Below are 20,048 nucleotides of genomic sequence, written 5' to 3' on the forward strand. Positions count from 1 at the left end.
CTGAATGATCACAGACACAAACGATTCATGAAAGCGGTAGCTAACTGTCCTGTTAACAACCAGATGCAACTCGCGGCTTTGCCACCGACATCTGCAGCAGCAAAGGAACATTCATTCAGAGTGTATCATCAAGTGCAACAGTGGTTAGGAGTGGAGTTGCCCCCAACTCAGTGGGGCTGGCAATTGAAAAATGGAAACCTGCAACCGGTTCTCACTCGTCAAGCACCTGCGCCTGAAAAACTGTTAACTTTGATTTCTTGCAATTGCAAGAGTGGCTGTGAGCGATCATGTGGCTGCAAGAAAGCAGGTTTGGTTTGCACCGTTCTGTGTGGCCATTGCAACGGAAATGGCTGCAGTAATTCTGAATCACCAATTGTATGTGAATCAGAAATGGATGGAGAACATATTTTTGATGAAAAGAGCGAAGGCATTGATGTTATTTCCGATTCGCCGATATTGGAAAATGAAGCATTTGATGTCCATGTGCCTGACGAAGAGTTGTCAATAGACAATCAATCTGATGAACTTGAATTTCCATCAGCAACTGCGAATCCACGAAAGCGGAAAAGTAAAACATAAACATATCGGGACAGTGTACAGTCTTTCGTGTAATAGAGTTGGGTGGAACCCCTGGCTAGGATTCTTGTGAAACGTGTTTTAATAATATTCACTTGTCAACTTTACTGTGAAAATTCCAGTTGTTACTTTGTGTCAGGTAATTTTGTATGTTATCGTGCTTATGACGTCATAATATTGCTGTTTAGTCTAAAGTAATAATTTTACGTACCAAAACATATTTTAAAAAATCCATATTTAGCGCAAATATAAGTAATGACGTCATGACCTCATAACGGCAGAAGCTCCAGTCGGATACATGAGGACTTTTACTATGTTATCAAGGTCACTGAAATGAGTGAATACCCCAATTTTCAACTTCTTACTAATTTTTTCCGACCTTTTTTACCATTTTGACTGTACTATCAGGTACTCATCGAACTCTTATCGAACTCCAGGAACACAGGAACACCCCAGGAAGGCACAATGTGGCGCGCTTACAAGGCCTGGGACTAGACTGATGCCACAGAGTTCGGAGGATCGCGTCCAGACGAACGACGGGAAAACAGTTCTGGGAAAAGCCTTTGTTTCCAGGTACGCAATTGTTACTCCTGAAGATTCACTTTCGATTTAACAATTATTTGATAGGACTCATTGAGCGACAAGCAACGAATTTAAGAACATCGTTCAAATGTAGGCAATTTTGATTTAAACGCTTGAAACGGCAAATTGCTCGTATGGAAGGCGATAGGAAGAAAACTCCTTGGCCTAGTAGCGACGAGCAACAAGGCGAGAATATCAATTCTTTGTCGACCAGTGCCAGTGGCGAAGCAACATCCGACGGTTCATCATCTTCGACAGATTCTTTATCCTCGAAGTCTATACCTGACAATCTTGATCACCACGCAGAGATAAACAAAAATGGTAGGTATTTCATAGCTAGTGTGCAATATATATACTTGAATATGTGCTGCCAATAATAATTGTAAATTGCTAAGGAGTTAAGATGCATTGCCTTTGTTTTAAACAGTCGAAATAGAACATCGACTACCCTCTCGAATGGAAATTAGTATATATGGCTACCCAGTCTATTTCGAGTGTTGTACATGTAACTCCAACACTAATTACAGCCGTTAACTCAACTCACAAATCTTTACACACTTGTATCGAAACGTTTTTAAATACAATGCGCACTTTCGGTTAGTTTCTTTCTGACCCAACTTCCGTTCTCTTGCTTTATAGGCAGATTCCCATGTAAATGAATAAAAATAATAAATTGTTAACTTCCTGAATTAATACTGGTTTGACATGAATAAAATATTATTATTAATAACTATATAAAATATTATTATTAGTAAAATAAATATTATTTAACATGGCGTCAAACTGAAGAGGCTGAGAATCAGCGAAATATATATTTTATTTGCCATGGTTTTAAGTTTTAGTTTTTTGAATTTATTTTAACAGTTTTAATAATTAGGGTCTAGGCTTTATTAAATGTGTTGAAAGAGAAACTTATGGACGATATGTCAAATTCAAACTGCCTGAAATTATAGAACTCTTTCCTTGCTTCGACAAACAAAATTGCTGAGAAAAATAAAATCCATCAACTCAAATTGCCAAGTTCTTGGAAAATTAATTGTACTGAATTCCCAGCTTCTAAAATCCAAATTAAAACATGGTCATTCATAGGTTGTATTTCTGGTTGTGTGAATTCACAAATAATTAATTTGGAAGATGATTTGTGTTATAATTATATAATATAGCCTTAATTATATTTCGTGGCCAGGCTAGAGCTAAGATGACTTTTTTGGGAAGGAATTGCAACAACATAAAAATATGAATTTGCTCGATCTGTAAAATGGGACAAATGTATCATTAAAACGATTGGCCAAGAGTCTAGGAATGTCCTTTTGAAAAGTATTTTTTTCTGCCTGAAATTTTAGATGTCTTTTGCCCTAAGTGTAACTTAAAGCTTAATCGAGAAGAACATAAATTCTGTTTTGGGTGTGGGACATCAATAGAAGAAATTATTTCAACTCTTGGTAGTAAGCAAGGTAAGGATGTGTATTTAAATACTTATATATGTTTCCATTTGCGTTGATCCATCTACCATTGACATGTTCATTATTTATGTACCATTGTACCATTTACCATTTTTGACTGTCACTAGGTTCTAAAGGTCAGGGGCAGGGCTGAGTTGTATTGAACATATAACAATTAATGTCCATTTATTGCACTCACTTACTTATCACATCAGTCAAAAAGAAATTCTCAACAAGAATTGCCGTACATGCTACCAATATTTGTAAATTACTATATATTGAGTGAAGATTGATGCATGCATTAATTGTTTTATAAAGATTCAAAAATAACAAGTTGACTACCGTAGATATATAGCTCTTGACTGGAAATTGGTATACTTTTAATTTTTTATGCAGCTAGTGACTAGCTAGCCTATTGTATCTCCAACAACATACAATATATTTTGAATTATAGCTTAACTCGCAGATCTGCATGATCACCTGGATTTAAACATTTTTAATGGACCAAACATCCATTGTCTTGCTTGCATGGTCAAATTCTCATTATAAAACTGAAATTTTAAATAAGTTTTAATATAACCAGGGAGCAGCGTGGCAGCTTCTTCAAACAACTTAGCATCAAATGTGATATAACAACTGCCTAAATTAGACAAAGCACTTCTCGACGTTTCGAACTGAGGGCCTTCGTCAGGAGAGTTAGTATGAAAATAAATAGGGGAGAATACATGTTTTTTATGGGGGCAAGATACGTGATAAAAATGGGCCAATAGGAAACAAAAAATCAAACCAAATTGGAATACATTAGATTGCCAAAAAGACGACTGATGGTGGGCTAAGAGAAGCCTGCAATGAGGGAAGCCTGATCAGCAACGGAATGCATTGCAACCAGCTTTGATGTAAACAAAGCAATGATAGTCATATTACTCTGGGTGAAGTAGCTTATATCAAAGAGAGTCTTTCATTTATGCCAGAGGGATGGAGAGTGCCAAGACTGTGGATGACTCGCATTTCTTGTCGTTTACGGCTATCGTTAGTACTGGAAATGGGGCAGAGGGCTCTAATTTTCATGTCCGTGACACAATGATTACCAGAGGTAAAGTGTCTGGTAACAGGCTTGGTGTTATCGTGGTTGTTAACCGGCCTAAGGTGTTCACCAAACCCAACCCTTAGAAATATTCCAGTTTCACCGATATATAGTGAACAATACAATACAATACAATACAAAGCATTTATTTTCACACGATAAAATTACAGCATAGCTGATGTGGTCGTGTATCCTAATAATTAAAATATAGTACACAAGTATACTAATTAACCTAACTATATACATAATTAATTATTCTGTATTTCATGTTTAAAATGACCTAAATTAACTATAGCTCTTTGGTTATTTTCCAAGGAGTTCCATAAAACGGCAGCTTGATAAAAAATTGATTTTTTCAGATATTCAGATTTTGGCTTAGGTAGTAAAACTGTTTGTTTCCGTCTTAAGTTATAGTTACTTTTGTATTTAACTAAATACGGCAAAAGTAGTTCAGGCAAATGACCATAATAGCACTTATGTGCTAAAGTCAGTAACTTTTCAGAATAGATTTCTTTTAGTGATTTCCATTTTACTTTCCTGTAAACGTCTGCTGTCGGTGTTTGCCAGTCCATCCCATAGATGATTCTAGCAGCTCGTACGTGTATTCTTTCCAATTCGTCAAAGAGCACCGTTCCACATGATCCCCAAATGATCAAACCATAAGTAACTGAGGGCAGTAATACTTTATGGTAAAAATCCCCTTTGGCTTGGATAGGGAGAAAGTATAAAGATTTTAAAAGGTTAAGTTTCTGTACAAAAGACTTTATTAGTTTTTGAACATGGGCTTTCCACGTTAGTTTATTGTCAATTTCAATACCCAGACATCTTGATTTTTCAACCAGTTTAATACAGTGGTTTCCCAGTTTAATCGCTTGTAGTGGTCCTATAAAGTTGCTTCGACTTAATATCATGCATTCTGTTTTTCCTGGATGTGGTGTTAATAGGTTACTATTACACCAGTTTTGCATCGCAGATAAAACTTTATTTAGTGCTGAACAAACTTGATCATGGGTTGGCCCAATTACATACAGGGTAGTGTCAGATATTCAGATGCAACAAATGAGGTTGGAGGAGAGGCATGTGAAATAGTGCGTAATGAAAAACTGTGAATTGGGAGCCGAAATGACAGTGCCAGAATCGGTAAATGAGCATGTTTTACATTGGCCAATGCCACATGGGAATGTGCCATTGGGCTCTGAACAGTTTTGCTGTAGAGAGCTGTGAACCAATGTGTCCCGGATATTTTTGTTTTGCCGAAAAGAGACTAGGGGGTTATCGGTGAAAATGGAAGATGTTTCGGGATCATTCTGCAGGATATGAAAATTCCTAAGTAAGATATCCCTAACAGCATAATTGAAGGCAATTGGTTCACAGCTCTTTACAGCAAAACTGTTCAGAGCCCAATGGCACATTCCCATGTGGCATTGGCCAATTGCCAGACACTTTATCTCTGGTAATCATTGTGTTTGGCTTCCCTCATTGCGGGCTACTTTCAGCCCACAATCAGGCGACTCTTTGGCAATGTAATGTATTCCAATTTGTTTTGATGTTTTGTTTTCTATTTGCCCATTTTTATCACGTATTTTGCCCCCATACAAAACATGTATTCTCCCCTATTTATTTTCATACTAACTCTCCTGACGAAGGCCCTCAGGTAAATCCATCAACTCAACTTACCAAGTTCTTGGAAAAATTAATTGTACTCAGATATTGGCGAGCAAGTTATCCAGCAAATGATGGCCCAGCAAATGATTTATTTTATAAATTAAATTTCCACCAGCCTAAAAGGTATTTTGACTCTTCTGGAATATTAAGTTCTCATAGCAATATATACTTAATGTCCTGACATTTAAATTATGTGTGTTGCTCTTCCAAGCCTAAACTATGTTAAGAAGTTTATATGCATGGGTGTGAACATTGAAAAGACTTAAATATTTTGATGTACCAGGATTTTAAAGTTACCTTTAAATGCTTGGAGCATATAAGCAGCACCTTATCAACGTAATTTTCTATATTATATACAGTATATATTAAAAAAACTTTTATACTTTATTTATATATATATATATATATATATATATATATATATATATATGTATATATATATATATATATATTATATAATATATATTATATATATATATATATATATAAAGTAAAACACCATTATAACTAAAAGTAAAACATCATTTGATAAGAAAAATATAATAAATGCATTACGTTTCGGGGCACGGCCCCTTCGTCAGAAACGATATAAGATCCTCTCCATGTCCTTAAATAGAGTTTAATGACTTTTTAGTGCAAATTATTGACGTCACTGATGTTAATAAACCCACTGAAAGGGAAAGTTTTTGAATTGAGAAATTGAATATTTATATTCCAAGGGGTTTAAATTTAGGGGAGTATATATTAAGTATTCAATTTCTCAATTCAAAAACTTCCCTTTCAGTGGGTTTAATAACATATATATATATATATATATATATATTATATATATATATATTATATATATATATTATATATGTATTATATATATATATTTATGAGACAAGTACAGATGTATATATGGCCATGATATTTCGAAGCATTTGGCAATTGTCTGGAACAATGACGTCTGTTCTAACGTTAACTCCGGCGTTCTGCGCACGTGCCAGTCCAAAATAGAGCTTCTGAACATAAACAACACAGTACATACATCATTTAGAAGCACATCGTACTTTAAAAAGTATAGAAGTTCAACTGTTCAAAAATGTAAACAAACGTGATAAATACGGTCACATACACTTTTCAAATACTAGTATATTTCGCGCCAAAACACACTTGCGACGACGAAAAATAAAAAAAATCTTAAATTTTCTATTTGAATAGTTTTATTCTGCTTATAATTTTAGATGTTTTTTGCCCTAAGTGTAATTCAAAGCTTAAACCAAAAGAACATAAATTCTGTTTTGGGTGTGGGACATCAATAGAAGAAATTATTTCAACTCTTGGTAGTAAGCAAGGTAAGGATTTGTATCCAAATACATTTATATGTGTCAATTTGTGTAGATCCATTTACCATTGGACTACATTGATGCCTTAAATTTTGACAGGGACAGGGCGCAGCTGTGATGAACTATAACAAAGTCCATTTATTGCATTATAATTCACTTATTCACATCAGTGAAAAGGGAAAATTGCAAAAATGAATTGCCCCAGTGAATTGCTCTAAGTCACTAGTTGTACAGTATGTTTTTAGTAATACGTAATATATGTTACCATTTCAGCATGGCCATTGGTCCAAATTTACAGTATCTGCTACAAGCACCTTGCGTCTTTGACTATGAGAGCGAGGTTTTGGGTCTTTGATTATTAAGGAGATTGAGGAGGACGTGAACGTCAAGACGACTTGAAAATGGCGAATAAATGGCGTGGCATGTCCAAATAGATGCATCACGCCATTCATTCGCCATTTCCACGTCCTCTTTGAATCTCCCTGTTATTAAAACACAGGCCGTCGAAGATCCTGAAAAATCTTAATTTTTTCTGAAAAGGCAATTTTTTTTCGACAAAACAAATTAGCAATTAAGGCGTTCACTAGTTGACGATTTAGGCTGTCTAACTAATAATAATTTTTACTTTATAAGATGCCATTTCGTCTGACGACCATGTTGCAGTGTGTGGTGAATCAGAACAGACATTAACCCGTGTGGCTGTAGTTTCAAGTGATGTTATTGAGGTAAAACAACCAATTGTTTTGGCCAAAATTGTTGTTGAAGAGGCAGTGCAACAAGGATCCCAACAGCTTACATCGCCAGAAACCATGTGTACGGGTAAAAATGATGGTGCTCAAAGTGGAACTATGCCAATTGCAAGTGGTGTTGAGCAGGATCTTTCAGACACCCATAATGTCCACGGTACTTCTGAGCAAAGTGTAGATCTTGCTATTGTGGTCGCTAGTGAAATTCAGAAAATTAAACAATTCGAGGAAACACGCGATGCAGAAAGACTGGCAGAAGATGTGCAAAAGTCCTTGGGCGATGACGCGGTTATTCGTGGAAATGATACTCGTACAACAAATCCTGAACGTGCGGCATTGCCAGGAATGCCCACTAAAAGCGTGCAACTGTCACCTGCTTCTCAGAAGAACTTTACTGCTAGCGATCATCAAAATTTTGATGCAGAAAGCAAAAGTGGTGAAAAAGATTCCAAAACAGATTCTAAGTATACAGTTGTACAAGAGATACAAACAGGTAGCATAGCACAGTCGTCTGAATCTGCAGCTAACATGACTGTTGGCAATGCAAATGATGTACGTGATAAAACCGACCCTAAGCAGTTAATTGCTCCAGTGATGCAGAAAGAAGGCGAACACCAGTCTTCTACTCTTCAAAGGAATTTAATCGTTGACGATCAAGATATTGATGTAGAGGGTAATAAAGGTGATAAAACACACTCTGAGAAGATATTTGAGCCAGGGATACAGGCCACTTTAGAAAATGTGAATGTTGATGATCAAATTTCCTATGTGAAAGCTTATGTAGGTAGTGAAACAGACCCTCAACAGATAGTGGAACAAGAGGTGCAGAGTGATAGCAGACAACAGTCAGCCGCCTCTGCAGGAAATTCGATTGTTGTAGTAAGTGATGTTAGGGGTGATACAGATCCTAAACATGCAGTACCAGGGATAGAGACAGAAAACGAAAAAAAATCATGTGCTACTCAAGAGAATATGACTGACACACAGTCGACTGAAATGAAAGACATTGAACAACGTAAAGAGAACCATTCAAAGGGAAATGGGAACGAACATAAATTTCAGGAAACTAAAATTACGCAGACACACGAAAAACAAAAAGGTGATAAGCCTTCTCCCGGGAAAAAAGGCCTAGAGTCAGGAAAAGACAAAAGTGTTCAGGTATGTATATTTCTAAGTAGTTCAGCACGCGTTCTTTGTTACTTTAGCTAAAGGCCTATTTACACTATGGGATTCTTACTAATTGGCGTATCTTAACGTACGAACGTGACATTCCAAATTCCGCCAAGAACAAAATGAGAAAGATTGTGGCATGGGCCCTCTTTTGCATTTATCAGAATGATATTTACATTCAACTAATTACCAGATTACCTTCAGATTACCAGTCCTAAAAGTGAAATGCATACTAACAAACTCATACATGCAGGTCTTTCAATAATTATTCGAATATCGCGAAAAAACCCAGAAGTAAACGTTATTATTTAGTGGTATTTACCAATCCTCAGGCGAATAATTGTTGCAATAACCTCTATTTAGCGGCTCTCCAATAAACGGCCACTCACTATTAAATGGCCACATATCAATGTCCTAAAATTTTGTAATATAAATACTGTTATAATAGCCTTCTCTCTGTTAAACGGCCACCTTATTAGGCGGGCGCGGCCACCCACGCAACGAGCATTCCCAACATATGGTTTATAAGAATTTTTGCGTCCATTTAAAGGCGAGCCCGTAGGATTTACCTGAGGCGACATTTTGTCAAAAGAAACGCAAAAACGTCAAGCTAATTTGTTTCCCATATACACCAATTTACAACTCGAAAATGCCGTATATACCCATGTCATTTTCTGCTATTATTTTGTGTCAAATTCCCATGGCGAAACCAGAATGATTTGGCAATTAAAGGAGCTCTGCCTTAAAGTAGGATCGAATTTAGTCACAATTAAATTATGAAAAATGCTGAAATTATAGCTAAATTTGGTATCAAACATCAAATTTCAAACATCACGAGTTGTACGGGCAACATCGCATGATTATTTGTTTATTTATATTAGCATTTTAAATCATAAAATTTTCAAAGCGCTTCGTCAAAATCTGTTAGGACGCACGTTTCACTGCATGCATGCTTAAAAGTCCTGCCAGACTTTTATACATTTGTACTTTTTGCCGTATTTTTGCTTGCCTAGCTACCTGGCCTTTTTACCTTCCTACACGCCTGTTTAGTTTGTATATCGTTCCGTCATTCCGTCGGCTTTTCTCGACGAATCATTTCATCATGCGTATATATAATAATATATTTAACTCTTCTTTTCAAGTTTTCTTATCACGAACAAGAACATTAATTTGTGCCCAATTATGATATTTACCGTTATAAAACTGAAATTAAGTATACTTCTAACATTCAAAAGCTCTATACAAGACCAAACTGTGTCAGTTACACTCTTATTATAGTATCGACATTTAGTTCATGTAAAACCTGACAGCTTTGTTTCACATTTTTAAAACAGGAAAAAGATGCTGAAAAGAGAAAAACTATTTTAGAAATAGTTATGGAGGCATCTGAAGATCCTTTATCAGAAAAGAAACCTCCAAAACCTGAAGTTGAGGTACTTACATATAAGTACATATAAGTATACATTTATAGCATATTTCGGTCACTCGAAAATCACCAAAGTAGGTTCTGTCAACTTTCAAATCGGCGACAAGTCTTTTTTTGTCCAATTGCAAAGATAACAAATAGATAATTTTAAAGAAAACAATAAAAGTACGAAAGAAACGACCAAAAATATTTTGAGTTGTTAAACGTTACTCAGAAATTTCATAGGTTATTTCACAGGTTATTTTCTAGACGTTTGCACAGTCACGTTTACTCGCCTCAGGCTTGATGAGCATAAATATTGAATTCTGTATTCCCAAAGGTTATATAAGCGGATTAATAAGAGGAATCTGTTCGAAAATTGTTCTTTTGAGCTCACTAGAATGCAGAAAAGAAATTGCCAATCAAAAGCAAACGATTTGCGTTATGTGTTAGCGCTTTGACGGCTATAGATGGAGACTTGCCTTATTACAATGCATCATTGATAGCTTATTAGCGAAGCGTGCATGGAGTTGCTTTGATTCAAGATGATCTAAAATGAAACATACTTTGGTAAACAAAAACATCTTGCAAACCAGACTGGTTTGTCAATAATTCTGAAGTATAGAGTTGAAATATAACCAATTGAATCCTTTACCAGCTGATAGTTTTAGAAAATATAGAATTAAAGTAGCTAATTCCGAAAAATGAAAACATAATGCAAATTTTATTCTGTATATTTCGAATCAAGATCGATTCATCTTCAGCAGAATGGTTTACGTTTATATACAATATTTTGTATTATGTATTATGCTTACATTTTTCGGAATTACTTTAATTCTATATAACCAATTGAATATTGCGTCTTGTCTTTCTTATGACTCAAATCTTGGGTTTGCAATATGTATTTGCTTATCGGAGTATGTTTCATTTTATATTTTTTGAAATTGTCTGCTTGTGAAGCAATCAAGATCATCTGTTGTGTATCTTCTGTAACTATACTACCGATATGAAGAACACATTGTGGATGGTTGTTAGCTTAAATACACTGGCGGTCAAAAAGAACTGCTCAAAACAAGTTAAAATGCTTTCAAATGAACGTAACTGTCCCTCTAACATGCAATATATACGAGTAAATATAGACTAGATTACATGCTAAGCTATATGAGCTATGCTGACCCTCCTTTGGCCTTATAATTGATGATAGCCTTAACACCGGCGTGGCGTACTTTTTGTTAAGGTGGTAATCTTGAGCGGTCAAATTTTTTTTTTACTTTTAAACGTTAATATTTTTTTTACTTTTAAAATCTTCATTTTACGCTTCGTTAAGTCTCTGTAACCGCGCTGGATGTGAACTGCGTCTTAAGGCACTGTAAACCATGCAATTTTCCTTGCAACTTCCAATGCAACTGTAATTTTGAAGGATGTTAATTAGTAAAGAGTGCTCGAAGTGTTAAGAAAAGTCAGCAGAGTGTAATAAAATGTTGTATTGGGATGGATGTTTTATAGTCGTTTTGTTGTCTTTTAATGTTATGGGCAGCATATGCACTGAAGCCAATGCAGTACTGCTTTATCAACAACAGACTATACGTTCCATACGTCAGAAGTGAATTGGATCCAACAAAATCGTGTAAACAGACTGTGATCGTGTGAACTCAGACCTTAACAGCGCTTAAAGACTTAAAAGTAGAAGCGTCAATAGATTTTAAATATTTATTAAAAGAAAAACCAAAAGAATGGTACATACATGCATAACTCAGCATTTGCAATAGATGATGTATGACATGTGTCTATAGACGTGATTGTATGACGTCACGTCCAATTGAGGGGAATTATCGCATGCATTCAGTGCTTCCATTTCTTCGGAAATTTCCTTTTCTAAGGGCGCCTCTATAATCCCATCAGGCGTTTTTCTAAGCCTCCCGAGTGTTAGTTATTCATTTGCACAACCTTGCAAGATAATTTTAGTATTCCATAATGTCTTCACAATGATGATAATAAATATATAATTGCGTATTTCATGTTTAGGAAGATGGTCAAGACGAATCCGGTCGCTTTTACAGAAAACGACCACTTTCCGAGGATGAAACTATAGGAAAGAAAAACAAGAACAAAAGAAAGACTACTACGTAAGTTAGCATTAATATTCGTGAAGTTTATAAATTTGCGAAGACTTTAAATTTGATTTCATGACACGAGAACGTATATGAGACGTTTCTTATTGCCCAAAAAGTTCTCCTTAAAAAAAGTGAACAATATACATGTTATGCTCTTTACCAGAAATGTGCGATCAGTGTACATGATCACCATACATAATGGCATTCAACTTTTACTATAAAGTACATAGAGTAAAAATACAAAACTTAAAATCGCCGTTGTTGGATCAATAGTGTAATAATTCATACAGATGCACGGCCTTGCAAGACTTGACAGACAATGGCTAAATATAGGGGTGATTAGAAATTGACATTGGGATATTCACATTAATTAGTGGAAGGATTATGTAAGGATATGCAAGGGAAGACAATAAAGTATGACAAACGAGCAATATTACATGGGCGACGAAAACTAAAATAAGTTATTAAAACACATCTCACGCTTATATGCCACCATTTGACGTTGAAGTTGAGGCAGGAGGAAACATAGCGGCCAAATGGCGTACATGGTTGGCAGATTTCAAAACATTTGTAAGGACATTTTGTCGGTTACGGCGTTGGCGATCCAATTGATGTTTCTGCTTTTAAATATTGAAGTCGATACGGTGAAGTGCTTTCAAGAAATCTAGCAGGCATGCATATCCGATTTTTCAAAGGGCCGTGTATCACACAAATATGATAAGGATAATAAAAATTGAAATAAATTAGATATATAGAATATACAATCTTCGATTTAACTAGCCAGGACGCAGAATGCTGCAATTTAAAATCAATCGGTGAAAATTTTTTTGAAATTCTAGTAAAACAGTAGCTTGCTCCGAGAAGCTGCTCCACGATGAGTGAAACTCTTTTTAAAAACTCGGCTTGGACAGAATCATGTTAAAATTATTGTTTCGCAGGTGATAATTCGTATTGTTACATTTACGAAACAGCATTGTTAGGTAGGTCGGTACCAAACTATTTATGATGTTAAACATCATTATTAATTTCAGTTTATCGAGAATTGTTTGATGGTTGCCATTGAAGGGTTTCAAAATTTGAACAGATCTAATACTGTAATTTGAACTAGTTATAACAAAAAGAACTGCTCAAATGTTGCTATTATCGTATGTAACAGGAATCGTGACAATCTATCTTTTATTGTACACTAGCAGTCAAAAAGAACTGTTTAGATACAAATTCATAAATAAGAAGCGAATATATGAGAGAGCTTCATAGGCATTTTGTATAATTCTTTTATTCCAAACAATATTTCAACAATGTAATGCAACCTGCCACACTTCCAAGATATTGTCAAACAATGGTTTCAGAAAGAGGGAGTGACAGAAATGGATTGGCCTGCACACTCAAAAGACCTTAACCCTATTGAAAATCTGTGGTACAATGTCAAGGGAATAGTGCAAGAAAGGAATTCATTCATAAAGCGTCCATGATTTATTCGTTGCTGTAAAGACTGTCCATAGGATGAATTTCTTTTGACCGTGAAGATTACCACCTTAACAATAAGTATGCAACAATTATAACATCAATTATAAGGCCAAAGGAGGGACAACAAAATATTAATATTTCATATAGTTTAGCATGTAATCTAGTTTATGTTTACTCGTATATATTGTTAGAGGGACAGTTACGTTCATTTGAGAGCATTTTAACTTGTTTTGAGCAGTTCTTTTTGACCGCCAGTGTAAATGAGAGCTATTATTAGCATGCCAAAAATTTGAATTTCATGCAGTATTGTAGCACGAGTGAGTTATGCATTGTAACTAATGCCTCTTGTAAGACAAACTATTTAGCATTCCGTAAGAGGACTAGAATAAAACTGATATTGTTTTGCATTGTTCGTTATTACGTTCATCCTATTTAAGTTGGTCATAAATTATAAGGCCAAGGGCCTTTTTTTATTATTTGTTCGTTTTATATTCTACTGCTGTATGTGTGCAGATGTTTTACTTGTACAAGATAGATTAGTTAAATGGAAATTTAGTCCAAAAGCGATAGCCATCTTGTGACTAATTTCTGGTAATGAAAAATTTTTTATACTGAATAATTTTTACCGATATGCCGAGTCTTCAAGCCAGCTATGAATTTTTTAACTGTTATATGCTTAGCACTATAAGCAAATTCAGCAAAGCCGTTGCTTTAATAGTTCAAAATTGAGAGCTGAAGATTGAGAGAGGTCAACAATTAATACTTATTTACTGACGCCGAGGTGAACAGTGTGTTTTGTTGAACCGAGACCGCCTTTGTTGCCCATAAGTTAGGATTTGTTATTATTTGTTATTTATTATATCTGTTATTTATTATATCTAGTGTCAAAATTTATCTTCTTTTGCCTTCCTATTGGACAAGAGGTCCACTCTTGGAGGGCGTCAAATCTCGTCAAATATGATGCCCGCTCGTGTTGATCACGCGTAGACCTCTTGTCTGATAGGAAAGCAGTTTTTATCAAAGCGATTCCTATTAGCCTAATCAACGCAGTGTGCGCGCAAGTATGCGCGTGTGCGCGCAGCAAAATATTCTCCGGTCCTATCTTCAAACTATCATACCAAAATATATATTATTTATATACTTATATACTTATATATATTTATGAATTAATAAATGTTAAATATTTTGTTTTTGATATTTAGTTCAACTAACATGGTCACGGAGAAAACTCTAACCGTTGTTTTCCACGCAGCATTATCTGATAAATTCAACTTTGATAGCGACACGAAGATTGTTATCCGTGGAGACGAACCAGGTTTTGGCGGTTGGAATAAACTTGGGGTACCTATGAATAAAGCAGGGTAGGTTACATATACGTTATTGAGTGGAGTTATTTTGTCGTTTCAGTTTTTATTCCTTATTTTTTATTGTGGTAAAATTTGTTTTCAATCCTTGAGACAACTGACAAGGAGGCGGGTTAAAAAGTCGATTAATCCTAACGATATCGTGTACTTTTTCTCTTTCGTCAACGCACTGTTATTTGCATGTTATCCTTTGTATTGGCTTTATTCCCTTTGTTGATAACTTGAAAACTTTTTAACGTATGTGATAATAATACGTGTATATATCACTAGAAGGGCGTCTATAAAATAGAGCGGTGAAACGCCAATATATAACCCCTGATCTATGTGTGATGCGCGTGGAGTAAATATGGCACTTTGTGTACTGTTCATTTTTTAGACGCATTAATTAAATTGGCTATTATAGTTTTTGCTTTTGTCTGTATTACCTTCCAGTTTTTCTTTATTCAAAATGCAATTAAACAAAGTAATTTTTATTCTTTCTAATTTATTTCTTAAACTGAGCGAATATTTTGCAATTTTCCTCCTCAGTAATCAATTTTCCCGCTCTTTTGTTTACATGGCTATCTCTGTCCTCAGCAGTGGTCGTGATGTCGTGTTTGTTAACATAATACTATAAATACATGCATACAGTAGCCCCTCGCCAATTTAAATCCAAACAATCAAATAGATTCAAATGGATTCTTCAATATTTCTTCGTTCTAACGTTCCGCCATCTTGAACGCATTTTCTGCCAGGCGTGTCGTCTGCGTTCCCTCGCTGTGGCTTCGCGCGTATCCTTAGAAATTACGCAATTATATTAAAACTAGAAATACATGCATTCAGCACTCCTCGCTTTTTTCTCAGGCTATAGATTATCTATAATTTATGGAATGACTCAATGGCAAAGCGTTGATAGCCAATATTTTTATCATTTCTTACAAAAAAATAGTCATAACATTGAAGGACCCTACCAGCATAGACACTACCAGCTTAGATAACTGTTAAAATTTCAACATTCGAGGCTTTAGAAAAACAACAAAATAGTACGAAATCTTTAAGTACAGAACCTGAAATATTCTTCGAATAAATATACATGCCGTTGGCTGTAAAAGCTTTGATTTTGAAGCGACCGTTTACATTAAAATATAAAAAAACACTTTTTGAAGTTAAAGCGATGGTATAAAAGCCTTTCTTAGCCCAATATGACTTTGGAAAACGACGTATCAAGCTCATATAAATTATAAATAAACTGCGTTCTTCTTCATTCAGCGCGAACGCAGAATATTAGATCGCAAGTAAACGCTCAAACGAAGGAAATTTGATAGCGCCAGGCGAAGAGCATTCGCATTTCCAACTAATATGAGCGCTTCAAAACCATCGCCGGGCTCGAATGCCAATATGATTTATACGTGCCTATACTATGTATAACAACTATGTTAATTTGGCGGAATTTTAAAACAATTCCGCGTATTTGCTTTGGGTTCGCTTTTTGCTCGCTCTTTCTTGAATTAAAATGACCAAAAGACCAAAATCTTCGTGGTCTAGCTGGTGAGACGGGAAGCAATTTCATCATATTCATTCCGTTATTTTAAATACTCTCCGTGGAGGTTTAGCTAGTAACATGAAGCTGAATGCATGCTATTAGACTTGAAATTGTGAAATAGGGCAAAGTAAAACTATTTCTCGTTCTCCCTAACTCTCAGGCGTGTTTCTATTACTCTATAGAAATTTGATGTTGTCCATCGATGTAGAAATTTTTTTTGTAATCATTGCAACGAATACCTGAAGGGTCTTAATTTCAAATAGAATTATACACACTTCAACCAGGAACAGTTGATGGAAAAATAAATCAACTATAGGTCCTTCGGAAGGAATCGAACCTACGCTTTTGTGATGCCGGGGCAATGCTCGTGCCACTGAACTACAGAGGTAGCTGACAAGACCAAGCGTGCATGGTTAATGTATATATGATGGTTATGCCGGGAAAATGCAAATTACAAAAAGGTTTCAATTGCGTATTTCAGATTAGATTGTCAAAAAAAGAAAAATGTGTAAAGGATATTTGATAGCAAACGGCAAACTTTTTTCTTGACTAATTGTGACAATGTCATCATGAATGTCTGTAGTTCCATGGCTAGTTTATAAACTAAAGTTTACACTTTTTAAACTTATACTATGAATTACTCTTAGTTTACACTTTATAAACTTATATTATGAATTACGAGCATTCAATTAGAAACAAATATAATTTGGACAGTTTATTATCGTGTTCCAAGACCTTTAATCTGAAGCTCCCTATTGTAGTATTCTAGTCCATCTAGTATTAATTCTCACTGCTCTTCCTTGCGAAACAATGCCCTTTGCCGAAATAACTAAGAATGAGAAAAAAATAATTTTCAGCTTAGAGCACTGTGCGGCAAGGAAAAGAGTTGTCGCAGCCGACGGGAGGTGGGAGGGGCAACCGTATTGCTCCTTAAGTCCGCTGGCTGGCTTTCGTAGCAAAACGATGAAAAAACCTGTTTCTACTCTATTTTATACAGGCCTGCTCGCTTGAGCATTGCCATTAAGGAGTTTGTTAAGCTTTTTGGTAGACAAAGTGGCATTGTTTGCCAATACTCCCAGTGAGAATATAAGTTTATTGTACTTTGCCTTTTTAGACATATTAACAAACAGTTGCTGTTACACGGCGAGTTCAAGTTTCCACTTCGACTCGCAGATCGCAGATATGGATACAAATATGTATTGCTGGCTAAGAAGGGTAAACCCACCTACGAAGAGCTAGTCGAATTCACATGGTTTGGAATTACCAACCGATGCCTTGTTATTGACAGAAAATATGCTGCAGAGAATAGTGAGTATATATTTAATGCTTTTCCGAGGTGGTAGTCTTGCAAGGGTTTGCAACAAAATGAATGACAAATGGTCTAGATCATGGTGAAAAACGTTAACCAATCAGATCGTTTGTTTACATTTTGCACGTTAAACCAATCAGAGGGCATAAAATTAGTAACATATAAACAGAAGGAGTGTGGAGAAAATAACACCCTGTTCTATATGATAGAAAATTGTGCCATTCGATATCAACTTTTCGCAAAAAAACCAGTCAAATTAATTATGATAAAACGAGGAGTTTGGGTTTTGATCGAGGGTCGAGGGTAGTATGTGAAGGTAAAGTCGCGGGTCGATTTTTATCGCATTTTTCGATCAGCAATATCGAGCGTGAATCGCATAGGGGATGAGTAATTGTTTAGTATTTTCGTACGGTACAAATTGTTTTTCTCTTTTAATAATTCCAATGCCGGAGGCAACTTTTCTGCATGTTGCATCTATATGCTTATTATTTTTTCGTCTAGTTCTACTCCCGAACAACGAAAAGAGGAGTAGCGAGAAACAGGTTTATCATTAATCATTACTTGATCATTCCCAACTTTATGTTTCAAGTTATAAGAAGATCCTATAAACATTGCTTTTGTCTGTTTTAATAATATGAAGTTGTAATTTGTTTTGGGAGAGCCATTTGACTATATTTTCTAGATTTTCTCGAAAAACTTACTTTTTAAAAACTTTATTAATAACAGAAGATCAGCGTATCAACGCAAAACATTCAAGCTGGTACTACAGATTTTATTATTTTTAAGGACAATTTCGACAAGGACGATGACGAATGGCGTAACTTGCTTAGAATGAGGTGTTATTTTCTCACTCCTCCTGTTTACATGTTACTGATTTTATGCCCTCTGATTGTTTAACGTGCAAAATGTAAACAAACGATCTGATTGGTTAACGTTTTTCACCCTTGTTGTCCGGTTCGGATGAACGTGTTATTCTGCGGCTGTTGGTATAATGGCTGGTAATGGCAGGAAAGCTTCAACAATAATACTCGATACTCAATAATACTCATGAATTATAGTTTTGAGAATAGTATTATCTCTAAGAATTCATGTTGACTAGTACCATTTCTACGAATTCGTCGCTAGTTCATGAACTCTTTGAATGTCTTGGATTAGACTAAACAGTTTCTGGTGCCCAAATTTGCGATGCTTGTGAATTTTGCAACGTTCCAAAATTCCATGCGTAAAAATTGCAGTCGGTACTGCCCTCACTTATTTTTCTACAATTTTTCGACTGACAACTTTTCCTCATCGGTGACAGCTTCGTTTTTCAACCAATTAAAAGTGTTCTTAGGCTATATTCAATTTAGTTCACAAAATACATTTAATCTTGGGTTAATTATTTTTACTCACGGTTAACGAACCCAATACCGTCAGAATATTACATATCATTCTCAATCGTGAAATCTTTAAGAACCTGTTCTCTTTTGTGTTCAATTAATAAAGACAATTTTATCGGAACAAAACAATTATTTTGTCTGCTTACACATTTAACGTATTGCTCGTGTTTTCTCGTATCGGAAAATGTTTTTTCATGCATTCAATTGTAACGAAGCACTCATGAAATATAACGAAACACTTCTCATCAACTAACTTCTTATTCTCCTGGGCTAAATACACATCAATATTACAGAAATATAAAAACTCCAATACCATCTCCAAAACGTTCTTCTCACGTGACTCTCTCTCATCTAACTAACATTACACACTTCAAAAGGCACTTAATTATCATACTTCAAAATGACACCTCTTCACACAATTCAGTTTCCGATTTAGTATAACATGGGTACTACCATTTGCAAGCAACTGTAGAATGCGAAACTTTTTCGTGTTTGTTTACAGAATCTGTCCATGAAACAGTTTTACTACCGTTTGCAAGATACCGTGAACCGTGTCCAATCAAAGGGTAGCCTAAAATCGGGCAAGGCGACGACGGCGAAAAACCGCCTGCCGAGTTTGGCTATGTTTTTTGTCAAACGCCCCTTTTCAGTCCCAGCACAATTAGTCAATCCACAAACAGTTAATATTATAATAACAAAACTGTAATAACTTATAAATGGGATATATTATTTTCCGGCTGTAAGTTTATTTATGAATCGAAGTCTGGTTTTTCGATATATTAATATAAATATTTAAGATTTATCTCTATTTTCATGATCTCCAATACAGTAATACAGTGTGAAGATAAAATAACTAAAACGTTCCTACGCTCAGCTTTTATATTTAAATTTGCCA

At 35.3% G+C, this 20,048-nt stretch overlaps 1 protein-coding gene across 1 annotated transcript in view; it reads left to right on the forward strand.

Moving 5' to 3' along the window:
- Positions 1-1,191: 1,191 nt before the first annotated feature.
- The window catches only part of LOC114535972 (E3 ubiquitin-protein ligase rnf213-alpha-like), a gene marked incomplete at its 3' end in the record, with an annotated part of 86,039 nt that continues 67,182 nt past the window's right edge, over positions 1,192-20,048 (forward strand). The window contains exons 1-8 of the mRNA XM_028557311.1: positions 1,192-1,479; positions 2,502-2,612; positions 6,576-6,686; positions 7,311-8,581; positions 9,928-10,026; positions 12,024-12,124; positions 14,782-14,940; positions 17,580-17,773. Of these exons, the coding sequence (XP_028413112.1) occupies positions 1,293-1,479; positions 2,502-2,612; positions 6,576-6,686; positions 7,311-8,581; positions 9,928-10,026; positions 12,024-12,124; positions 14,782-14,940; positions 17,580-17,773 (2,233 nt within the window). The remainder of the gene's footprint in view (positions 1,480-2,501; positions 2,613-6,575; positions 6,687-7,310; positions 8,582-9,927; positions 10,027-12,023; positions 12,125-14,781; positions 14,941-17,579; positions 17,774-20,048) is intronic.

The sequence above is a fragment of the Dendronephthya gigantea genome, unplaced genomic scaffold, assembly GCF_004324835.1.
Source record: "Dendronephthya gigantea isolate DGI-Jeju-01 unplaced genomic scaffold, DenGig_1.0 000128F, whole genome shotgun sequence".
NCBI classification, from domain to species: Eukaryota; Metazoa; Cnidaria; class Anthozoa; order Malacalcyonacea; family Nephtheidae; genus Dendronephthya; species Dendronephthya gigantea.